Below are 12,876 nucleotides of genomic sequence, written 5' to 3' on the forward strand. Positions count from 1 at the left end.
GTCTGTGGAGAGCTCAGCCACTTGCACGTTAATAAATGAGCTGCAACGTCAATGGTGCCAAGCTGTATCGGCCTTAGCCTTTCCCTTGGATAACATCGGTGGCGTGGAGAGAGGAGGCTGGTAAGTGTGGGCGACTGCTGGTCTTCCATAAACAACCTTGCCCAGACTTGTGCCTCGGAGGGTAACTTTCTAGGTGCAATTCCATGGTCATTCATGACCGAAGGAGGTCACACTTTGTGTTTGTAACAAAGAGATATAATCTTTATGTTACCATATTGCTGATGAACTATTCTGCTTTTAATATAAATATAATGAAATTATTGTATATAGTGCTCAGGTGCAGCACAACTTGTCAAAAATTGCATATAAAGCATATGCAGTAATTTACAAATGTCTGGAAAGTGAACAGTGTATGAGTCAGATACATGCTTGCGTGTGTATGGAGGGGAGAAAATCAGGTGTAGTGTTGGCAAATCTCAGGAAGTATGGAAGAAGTTTCGAAGGATGCAGTGCTCCGACAACTAACAATTGATGCCGGCAGTTTGTTCCATGCTTCAGCAACTCTTAGCGTGAAAAAATATTTGAAAGTCATGGGAGCTGTGCTGCTTTCTGACTTTGTAAACATGTCCACGGGTGTTAGACTGGTGGAGTTTGAAAAGGTGCTCAGAGTTATTGTTTGTAAGATGGTTAATAATTTTATGGGTGTCTGCCAAGTCAGCTGCCAGACGTCGGAGTTTCAATGAGTCCATTTGTTTTGATTAATTTTTAAAATAAGTAAGATTTTAGTTAAAATAATTATCATTATTAAGCTGGTGTTTGGAACATAAATTAACCTGAAATTTTAATGGAATATTTTAACTGAGATCACTTTAATACATTGGGTGCCTATTTCATGGCACCAGCATTAGTGAGATTGCCATGAATCTTGCAAGATTAAGATCTCTGTTGTCTGAATGGGGCTACAGTAGAGAGGAGAAAGGTGGCTTTATGCTCAGGGATGAGGAGTTAAAAATTATGACAGAAGTGGTCAGAGCAGAACGGGTTTCTTTCTGTAGAGGAGTTACACTGCCTTTTTCAGGGGCTACAGTAGAGAGGAGAAAGGTGGCTTTATGCTAAGAGATGAGAAGTTAAAAAGTATTGACAGAAGTGGTCAGAGCTGAACATTTACTGATCATACATTCAAGACTATCTAATCATTCCACTTTGTTAATCTGTATTCGTCTCTTCATTGATTTCAGGAATGAAAAGCAGCGGAGAAGAAGAACAGAGCCACTGGAACGACATGTGTGAAAACAAAGGGGAGGAAGTACAGCGCTGGCACGTACTCCTTGAATCTTGAGCCACCAGGGCTCAATGAGCTGCACTGAACTCTTGTTTCCATTTGTACCAATACCAATACTCTAGTAATAATCTTCTCCTCCCGGACAATGTTCACAGTCTACATATACACATACACACACAGTCACACTTGTGCATACATAGTCTGCACCCTTCCTCTTTTCTCTCTTTGTCCCCTCCTCTCTATCTCTATCTCCTTGTTAAAAGACATAACCTGCAACTAATTGTAGCCATTAGATGCCATCATCCACATAGCTCTCATCTCCATCATCTCTATGTCACTCACGTATATAGACTCTTCCTCTCCTCCTACTCTCTCTCTTGTCTTTCTACTTCCAGCCCTCTCTTACAGAATTTCCTTCCACTAAACTCTATGTATATCTGTATATATGTATATCTAGATAAACCTTCACTATTTGAACGAAACTTCTTCTCAAGAATAACTAACCACACCCACACACACACCAGACTTAGAAGAAAAAAAATTTAGATTCACAATTCTTCCTTATTTGTGTAGAGTTCTATGTTATGACTTGATACTGTCGGTTGCATACCTTAATTCTGTTCACGGTGGCCCACTGATTGCTGAACAAAATGTCCCAGCCCCAAAACCACCACCATGTTAGCCAATGAGTGAGTGTCTTCAAGGTCAATTGACCTGCTAGAAATAGCTGCCATATCCCTCTTAATTTACACCATACTCTCTTGTAAAAAAAAAAAGAAATAGAAGCAAGGCATGTCAGACGGTCTACTCCTGGGTAGACTGTACCTGAGACAAGGATGAGATAGATATGTCTGGAATGCCCTTGATCATAAATTTTCTGAATTAGGATTGACCTGGGACTAAACAACAACCAGTTACCACGTCCATCTTCGCAAAAATACATACTTACACACCACCACCACCACCACCACCTTATAACGTAACACACAGAATCAAGGGACGTAACTCAGTGACAGTTTCTTGCTACTGCTTTTTCTAGCAATATTTCTACAATACCTTTATAGAATTGCTTGCCTCCTGGTGAATTCATATGGATGGTGAGTGATGTGGGAGTTTTAAGTGAGTATCATTGTTATGTCAGCCATTATATTTCCTATCCAGGTGGTGTAGAGTTCACTGCATGATGCTTGGAGAGGCTAGTGGATAGCGAAAGATAGTACAATATTGACCTCATACACACAACATATGTATATGTTTTTACATATTTATGTATGTGTATGTGTATACATGTGTGTATATGTATATATATGTGTGTGTGTGTGCGTGTATGTATGTGCATATATATATATATCTTATATATATATGTACATATATATATATGTATATGTGTGCATGTGTGTGTGTGTATATATATATATATATATACACAAATACACACACATGCATATGTGCAGGCATTCATTGCATTGCAGAATTCTCCTGCAAAAATCTTGCCATAATGCAGAATTCTGTTAGTGAAAAAAGACTACTTTCACATTGTTTTTTTCATGTTACCAATTGCAATGCATTCCAACAGAATTTTTTTGAGAAAAAAAAAACAAAAGTAATTCAGTCACATTTAGACCAGAAGACATCAATTTTTACTCAAACACACACACACACACACACGCACACACACACACACACACACATATGCTTCTTCTTCGAGTAATCACAACCAAAAATCACACCCACAAAGTTATCAACCACCTCACCAACAACAACAACACTGAACACCTTTTTGATCTCCATGTGTCCAACACACTTGGACATGCCTACAAAGTCAGAAAACAACACAGCTCCCATGACTTTCGGAAACATTTTTTCACGCTCAGAGTTGCTGAAGCATGGAATAAACTGCCTGCGTCAGTTGTTGACTGCCATGACACTGCATCCTTTAAGGCCCTCATGCTTTCCGAAATCCGCCGAAACTACACCTGATTATATATACACTTTAGATGAGTTGTAGTGCACCTGAGCACTGTACACAATTATTATTATTATTATTATAAGATGTCCGTGTACCCCTATAAGCTTTGGCAGATTCTCAATTTCCTGTTGTGTGTCCCTAACAATAGCATTAATGTAGTTGATTGTTCTTTGTTCTCTGCAAGTGCTGTATACAGACGTAAAAGCTTTTGCAAGAGAAATACTTTAGGAAATAAATATGAAACAATGAGAAAGGAAGGCGGTGAGCTGGCAGAATCGTTAGCATGCAGGGCAAAATGCTTAGCAGCATTTCGTCCGTCTTTATATTCTGAGTTCTAACTCTGCCAAGGTCAATTTTGCCTTTCATCCTTTCGGGGTCAATAAAATAAGTACCAAATGAGCACTGGGGTGTCAATGTAATCAACTTAATCCCCCACCTCCAAATTGCTGGCCTTGTGCCTAAATTTGAAACCAATATCATAGTGTGAGGATGTGTGGCTTAGTAGTTAGGGTGTTGCACTCATGATTGCTAGATTGTGGGTTCGATTCCCAGACCAAGTGGCATGTTGTATTCTTGAGCAAAACACTTAATTTCCGGTTGCTCCAGTCCACTCAGCTATAAATGGTTAACCCTGCAACGGAATAGTCTTTTGATCAAGGGCAATGTCGGCCTGCTTGCCAGTGGGGTAGCATTGTTCAAAGGGTAGAACAATGCAAAGCGCATAGTGACCAGCGATGTATAGCAACATTTAATAGTCTGGTCAATACCATGATACTGTGAATATCATAGTATAATATACATTCGCTATGAATACTGCTGACTGCTGTGTGATAGTTTGAGGTGATGACACACCATCTGCTGCAGGGTGAGGTTGGGGATAGGAATAAGAACTTATCCATAGTTGTTTGATGCTTACAGAACAACATCCTGTTGTACAACTTAATGTATGAACTGAGCTCTTCATGAGCTTTTCTTGTAATCTTTGTACTACATACATGGTAGAGGGTAAAGACCCCCTTCAGTCATGAACGAATATGAGATTGCACCTAGAAAGTTACCCTCCAAGGCACAAGTCCAGACAACGTTATTTATGGAATACCAACAGGTGCCCGTGCATACCAGCCTCCCCTCTCTACTCCACTGGTGTTATCCAAGGGAAAGGCAAAGTTCGATACAACTTGGTGCCAATGATATCGCAACTCATTTCTACAACTGAGTGAACTGAACCAACATGAAATAAAATGTCTTGCCCAAGAACACAACATACAGCCTGGTCTAGGAATTGAACTCAGTACTTCATGATCGTGAGCCTGACAGTCTAGCCCCTGAGTCATACACCTTCACATTCATGATTAGGTTCATTATCAGTGAAGATTTTCTAACTCTCCTCTGCATATTAGCTACATTCTTCACAGTCAACTGAAATTAAGTAAGTGGAGTGTTTACATCCTCTAACAGTCCTGCAGTTTGCTCTTGTCCTATCAACACCAGCCCCTAATTAGAGAAACTGTCCCATTGGGACCCTAGCAGCTCACCCTTATCATCTACTATAACTTCTTCAAACTCTACTCATTTGTCAGCGTCATGCTGTTTTGCTGACCTTTGTGTAGATTCTGGTTGAAAGTCTTTAAAGTTAATGATACACTCTGTTTAGGGCGGTGAGCTGGCAAGATCGTTAGCACGCTGGACGAAATGTTTAGCAGTATTTCGTCTGCTGTTACGTTCTGAGTTCGAATTCCGCCGAGGTTGACTTTGCCTTTCATCCTTTCGGGGTCGATTAAATGAGTACCACTTACACACTGGGGTCGATATAATTGACTTAATCTGTTTGTCTGTCCTTGTTTGTCCCCTCTGTGTTTAGCCCCTTGTGGGTAGTAAAGAAATAGATACACTCTGGTTAGATGTTTTGCCAAGCACCACTCATAGCTGAGGGTTTCATTTCACCTCATAACTTGGTTATGTTATCCACTGCATCCATAATGCTGAATTTCTTTTTCCAGAAGTCTCCAATTATAGGTTTAATATTTTCATAAATTTTATGAATTGATTCAAAGTTCTCTGATAATATGCCTTCAAGTTAGCCAATACATCCAAGCTGAAGCAAAGAAGTTGTGTTCTTGGAGACATATTCAACTCTTTTATTATCAGAAATACCATTTAAGTTCCCTGGGTAGCTAAGAACAATGTCAAAATGAAGCAACACTTTGTTGAAAATAATATGCCAGATACTATATCTTTCTACATAAGGGCTAAAAACCTTAATAATTCATTATGAAAAAGGTTCTTGGTCATCTAAGTCTTCTTATTTGAAGACCAAATTACAAGTAAATTAAACTTAGTATAGTCCCAGAAAAACCTTTATTGAATAGGGGCTTTAATTTCATATCACCAATAGCATTTCCTCACACAGGAAGTATTAGGAAATTTTTGGAAGCTTTGAAGCTTAGTGCTAATTTTTCTTCATTAGAAATAGAAGATTTAGTAGGTAGGTATGCAGTACCAGAAAAACCCACTTTCATAAAATTTTGCACATTTATTCTGATGTATGGTCTTCTCCAGCAATAATTTTCTTTGGTTCTTCAGAATAACTACTTGCAACTTGTGTTGGCATAGCAGCTTTGTTAGTCATTTTAATGTGAGGCAAATTAAAGTGTCACTTTAACCTTTCAAACCAGCCTCTTGGTAAATATCTTCACCTCAGAAGTCGCTTCTTCTATTCAAACGCTGTGTGTTTTAAGTATAACTTGAGATCTATGGATAAAAAAAAACAATTCCTAGGTGTTTAGTAGAATAGCTGATTGAGTACTTGACCTACTTTTATCTTTATTGATTCCAGGTATTGTTTCCATGATAGATATTGCAAGCTTTATTGTATTTGTAATATGGCTGAGTTGTTCTCCCACTTCAAACTTCTGCTAAACATTAAGTAAAATTTACAATATAGGTGTGGTAAGAAGTTTGCTTCCCAACCGTGTGGTTCCGGGTTCAGTCTCATTAAGTGGCACCTTGGGCAAGTGTCGTCTACTATAGCCTTGAACCGACCAAGGCCTTGTGAGTGGATTTGGTAGAGGGAAACTGAAAGAAGCCTGTCATATATATCTGCTTGTGTCTGTTTCTGTATTTCACCATTGCTTATTAACTGGTGTTGGTGTGTTTTCGTCCCCATAAACTTAGTAGATCAACAAAAACAAAAATCAAAAACAACCCAAAAAACAATAGAATAAGTACCAGACTTTACAAAAAGAAAAAAAAATGTATTGGGGTTGATTCATTCAACTAAATTTTTCAAGGTGGTGCCCCAGCATGGCCTCTGCCCAATGACTGAAACAAGTGAAAGATAAAAGATTAAAAGGTTTCTTTTATGACTCCTTTTCATGCTATTCCCACTCGACATCCTCTTTCCCCATAATCCTGAATAAAATCAATGAACTAAATTGCACAGGTTTGTAGTCAAATCCAACAGCAGCTGTAGTTGGTGAAGAGAAATCCACATTGTAGAGAAAAACTGTAGAATCCTAAGAAAGTAACATACTGCATCATCAGTAAATAATGGGTTTATTAATTTGGGCATAAAAAATGGAAATAAGGAAATGCAAGAGAAGAAGGAAGTGTGTTAATGTTTATGGTTGTTGTCCAATGAGTGGGGAAATGCTGTACGATTAACCCTTTAGCATTCGTATTATTCTATCAAATATAATGCTTGTTTTATTCTCTTGTGCTCTCTTTTACTTGTTTCAGTCATTTGACTGTGGCCATGCTGGAGCACTGCCTTTAGTCGAGCAAATCGACCCCGGAGCTTATTCTGTGTAAGCCTAGTACTTATTCTATCGGATCTCTTTAAGTTACGAGGATGTAAACACACCAGCATCGGTTGTCAAGCGATGTTGGCGGAGACAAACATATACACACATACACATATATACATATACGATGGGCTTCTTTCAGTTTCCGTCTACCAAATCCACCCACAAGGCTTTGGTCGGCCCGAGGCTATAGTAGAAGACACTTGCCCAAGGTGCCATGCAGTGGGACTGAACCCATGACCATGCGGTTGGTAAGCAAGCTACTTACCACACAGCCACTCCTGCACCTATATTTACATTCTTTTGAAGTAATCATGCATTATCTCTTAGCTTCAAGACTTCAATGGTGCATTTGTATATTTTTAGAAATTACCTTGTAAGGTAGGTGTGAGAGGTTGGATGTTGTCAGTTTTAGCATAAAACAGGTAGACTATTTGGGCTGGATATGGCCAGATTAAACACTAAAGGGTTAAAGTTTCTGGCAAGACCCAGGTCAGATGAATTGGTGCTTTCACTAACAAGATATAGAGTGGCAGAGAAGGGCATGGATAGGGGTTAGCAAAGATGTTGAGAGCAATGAAAAGTAAGATGGGGTGAAGACGTAGGAACAGGTAGGTGTTGGTAAGAATGCCGATAGCAATGAGAGACAAATAATAATAATAATAATAATAATAATAATAATAATAATAATAATAATAATAATAATAATAATAATAATAGTAATAATAAACAATGATAATAATAATAATAATATAATAATAATAATAATAATAATAATAATAATAATAATAATAATAAATAATAATAATATAATAATATAATAATAATAATATAATAATAACAATGATAATAATAATAATAATAATAATAATAATAATAATAATAATAATAACAATGATAATAATAATAATAATAATAATAATAATAATAATAATAACAATGATAATAATAATAATAATAATAATAATAATAATAATAATAATAATAATAATAACAATGATAATAATAATAATAATAATAATAATAATAAATAATAATAATAATAACAATGATAATAATAATAATAAAAGGGTAAGACCCCTTCGGTCATGAATGACCATGGGATTGCACCTAGAAAGTTACCCTCCTAGACACAAGTCCGGGCAAGGTTGTTTATGGAAGACCAGCAGTCGCCCATGCATACCAGCCTCCCCTCTCCACAGCACCAGTGTTATCCAAGGGAAAGACAAAGGCCGATACAGCTTGGCACCAGTGACGTCGCAACTCATTTCTACAGCTGAGTGAACTGGGCAACGTGAAATAAAGTGCCTTGCTCAAGAACACAACACGCAGCCCGGTCTGGGATTCGAGCTCACAACCTCACGATCGTAAGCTCGACGCTCTAACCACTGAGCCATGCGCCTTCAATAATAATAATAACAATGATAATAATAATAATAATCTTGTCATACCAAAAGTAAAATGTACATTTGAAGAATTGAGCTGGTATGCTGTTGTCATTAAAAATGTATGAAGGTTGAAGACAGAAAAATTATGAAGAGCAGTCATATATATCAAATAGTTTTGCCCCTCCAGCTAGGGACCCTGTTGATTTTGTTCTGGTTGACCCCCATAGGCATTCGATGTTTAAAAACTTGTTTTATAGAAACTTCTTTCAAGATTCCTGTTTTGTTTTTCACACATTAACTTGTTTAAGTTGACCTATGTAAAATGCTAGAGAAAGAAACCTAGCTGTTCCTTGCATTACATAACAATTCACACATCTAAAGCAAAATTTTGTTGGGGCCCCTTGAAAAACTGTTGTGGGTCCCCAATTTACAATTTTGTTATGTGGACCTCCAAAAATCTTATATGGACCCTCAGCAGCCTTATGGACTCCAGCTGAGAACTACTAAGCTAGTTGTTAGATACTCTTTTTCATTCATCTAGATCCTTTCTGAGTCATATAGACTCATGGTGCCAGTTTCTAGGTTTCTGTGGCACATATATTTAGCCCCGGGATGGGATGCCAGTCTGTTACAGGATTACTCATTCTTACCAGCTGAGTGAAATGAAGTGTTCTGCTCAAGAGCACAACGCATCATTCAGTCCAGTTATTGAAATCAGAGTCTTATGATCATAAGTCCAACACCCTAACCACTAAGCCATGTGTTTCCACCTAAACAGTATTAGAATAATATGAAGCAATTGAAAAGATGGTGGTGGTGGTGGTGGTAGTGGTGACGGTATCAATAATGGTTTCCAATTTAGGCACTAATCTTTCATCCTCTGACACAAGTTCCCCTCCTCAAGTGCCCCTGCCCCTCTCATAATTCCTCGTCTTGTGACTTACTTGGTGACCCTGCCAGTGCTGGGGGCCATGTAAAAGCTTCCAGTCTACACTGTAAAGCGGTTGGTGTTTGGAGGGGCATCCAGCTGTAAAAATCATGCCAGAACTAACCTCGCTTGTGCTAGCGCCTTGTAAAAAGTAGAGTCCACTCTGCAGGGTGGTTGATGTTAGGAAGGGCATCCAGCTGTAAAATCCCTGCCAAAACAAACACAGGAGCCTAAGGTAGTTTTCTACTTGGCCGGCCCCTGCAAACCGTCCAACCCTTGCATGCATGGAAGATGGATGTTGAACGTTGATGATGGATTTAGGCAGAAGTTCTGGCAGTTTTTTAAGGGAGGGTCTTAGTGTTAACATGAGGAGGATTAGACTTGTATTTTATCAGCTTCGAAAGGATAAAAGATTAAGGTTGACCTCACTGAGATTTGAACTTAAAACTTAATGCCACAAAAAGGTTATATCTGGCCCTCTCTCTCATTTCTGCCAAACCATCACTCTAATGATAATAATAATAATAACAATAACAATAACAATAATAATAACAATAACAACAACAACAACAACAACAACAATAATAATAATAATAATAATAATAATAATAATAATAATAATAATAATAATAATAAAAAAGGGGGGCAGAAATTCAAAAGATAGTGCTCATGGGAACTGCTCATATCCTACGCAAAATACTTTCTATGTAATCTCAAGTTTTAAAACATACTTTTCGTATGGTATTTTTAGACATTCACTAGTACAACACTAAGTACAAAACCAAATATGTGGCACCCTAGGTATAACACCAACATGAACTTCCAACCGGTTGTCTCTTGAGGTCTTTGGGTGAGACTTGGAGTTGGCTTGTGCAAATGTAAAGCAAAAGTCAAACATAGAATAATAATAATAATAATAATAATAATAATAATAATAATAATAACAATAATAACAATAATAACAATAATAACAATAATAATAATAATAATAATAATAATAATAATAATAATAATGTATCTGGGGAGAGTAATTTTCTTTTTGTGCTTTATAATTTAACACACACACCGGTAAAATTTCCACTTATTTCTTATTTTTATTGTAGATAGATGTATGAGTGTGTGTGGGTGGGTGTATGTATATATGTGTATATGCACGTATGTAAGCATATGGATATGAAAATAAACAGATCAACATACAGACGGATAGGTACATAGGTTATAAGAACAGACAAGCACACATACGCAAATGAAGACTGACACACATGACCATATATACACACACACTTTTCTTCACACAGGGACACATATGGAAACACATGTCCACACATATGGAGATGCACATCCATACATAGAAAGATGGTACGTAGTTGCAAAACACACACACACACACACACACACTCAGACATGCACACACGAGGAGACAGAGGTACATACATATACAAACACATGCACATACATACAGATTCACGCATATACATACATATGCATACACACACATGCAAGCATGCATAGGTACACACACACACACACTGATCCACACACATTCGCACACACAAACAAAAGGGAATGCAGTGTAAATAACGGACAGAGTCAAGACTCTTGAAAAGGTTGCAAGACGCAACGAAAATTATAGGAAAAAAAAAATGAGAAATAAGTGGAAATTTTACTGGTTAGTGTGTTACATTATAAGGCACAAAAAGAGAATGACTCTCCCCAAATACAACAGAATATGCTTCAACACACCAACTCACATAAAGAATCTTGTAAACCAAATCCAAAAACGAAAATTAATAATAATAATAATGATGCTGATGATGGTTTCTTTTATTGACCACAAGACATGGAGTACAATATCAAATGATGAGTTTCAGCACACAAAAACAAAATAATAATAATAATAATAATAATAATAATAATAATAATAATAATAAGATCCCTGGCTTACCATCCCTGCAAGAAGTGCAAAAGATTGTCTTAACTGGTACATCACACGTATTGAGAAGAGCATTGTCGCTGTGAGAACTATTACTACCCATGTAGTAATAGATTTTTAACTTAAAAAAAAAAAATGAACGGACTATTGAGTTAAGTTTAATGGCCTACCAATGTATACTATGAGTTTCTTTGCCCTAGGAATCGGGAAGACACTCGGCAAGAAATGGAAGCAAATTTGAAAGAAAAAGATAATAATAATAATAATAGTAATAGTAATAATAATAATAATAATAATCACCATCATCTGGAAGGTTCTTGACATCTAAGGCTGCTTGTTGTAATCTGATGGTAGGAGTTTTTTCCAACAGTCTAATTTGTTGTGTGTTTGTATGTATATGAAATAATAATAATAATGATGATGATGGTGATGATGGTCACTCCCATTGATTTATTGATTTTGAGGCATGAATATTTAAAGGAAAATATAAAAGGGAAACGGGACTAAAAATAAAAGAAGCTGTGTTTATTTGCGATGGATGTGTGAATGTAATTTGAGTCCCGGGGTATGGATTTTGATCTTGCCACAAATTGGACAAACGTGTGTGTTGATTGCAGGATATAATTCTTATATATTGTTCTCTTACTTCAACTGAAATTGTTTAGATGCATCATGACACCTTTTATGCCATTCACACTGATCTAGGCAATAACTTTCCCAAGATGTTTAAATTAATCCTTTCATATTATAAGCACAAGACCTGAGATTTTGGTGTATTTCCTTGGCCCTGGTGCTCAACAGGTACTTATTTTATCGACCCGGAAAGGATGGAAGGCTGAGTCCACCTTGGTGGAATTTGAACTCAGAGCATGATGACAGATAAAATGCTGCTAAGCAATTTGCCTGGCATGCTAGTGATTCTGCCAACTCACTACCTTAATGATAATAATAATAATAATAATAATAATAATAATAATAATAATAATAATAATACACACAGATAGAGAAATTAAGGCCAACAAACCAGATATAGTTATCAGAGATCATGAAGAAAAAAATGCTTTCTAATTGATGTATCAATACCGGCTGATGACAACGTGTCTCTAAAAGAAATGGAGAAACTTTCAAAATACAAAGACCTGGAAATAGAGGTAACCAGAATGTGGAATCTAAAAACAGAAACAATTCCTATCATAGTAGGTGCATTAGGCATGATAAAAAAATATTCAGACAAATACATAACAAAAACACCAGGACTTACAAACACATATAACATACAGAAAATTGCACTACTAGGCACTGCACACATCCTACGCAAAACACTTTCCATACAGTAACCATCAGAGCATCACAACAAATCACAGCACATACCCAAGGCACACAGAGCTGCGCTCGGTAGTGAAATGAAAGCACGCTATGAAAATAAAACTACTGAATGATAATAATAATAATAATAATAATAATAATAATAATAATAATAATAATAATAATAATAATAATGATAATAATAATAACATTATCAATAACAACAACAACAATCATGATGATGATTGATGAATTGGGTTTTTTATTT

General features: G+C 36.7%; 1 protein-coding gene across 3 annotated transcripts in view; it reads left to right on the top strand.

Moving 5' to 3' along the window:
• Nucleotides 1-2,058, top strand: part of LOC115221029 (synaptotagmin-16) — a 225,964-nt gene extending 223,906 nt beyond the window's left edge. For all 3 annotated transcript variants that reach the window (XM_036510328.1, XM_036510327.1, XM_036510329.1), the window contains one exon: nucleotides 1,239-2,058. In XM_036510328.1, coding sequence (XP_036366221.1) covers nucleotides 1,239-1,339 — 101 coding nt within the window. In that variant the 3' untranslated portion in view covers nucleotides 1,340-2,058. The remainder of the gene's footprint in view (nucleotides 1-1,238) is intronic.
• The last annotated feature ends 10,818 nt before the right edge of the window (nucleotides 2,059-12,876 follow it).

Source organism: Octopus sinensis, linkage group LG17 (genome assembly GCF_006345805.1).
Source record: "Octopus sinensis linkage group LG17, ASM634580v1, whole genome shotgun sequence".
NCBI classification, from domain to species: domain Eukaryota; kingdom Metazoa; phylum Mollusca; class Cephalopoda; order Octopoda; family Octopodidae; genus Octopus; species Octopus sinensis.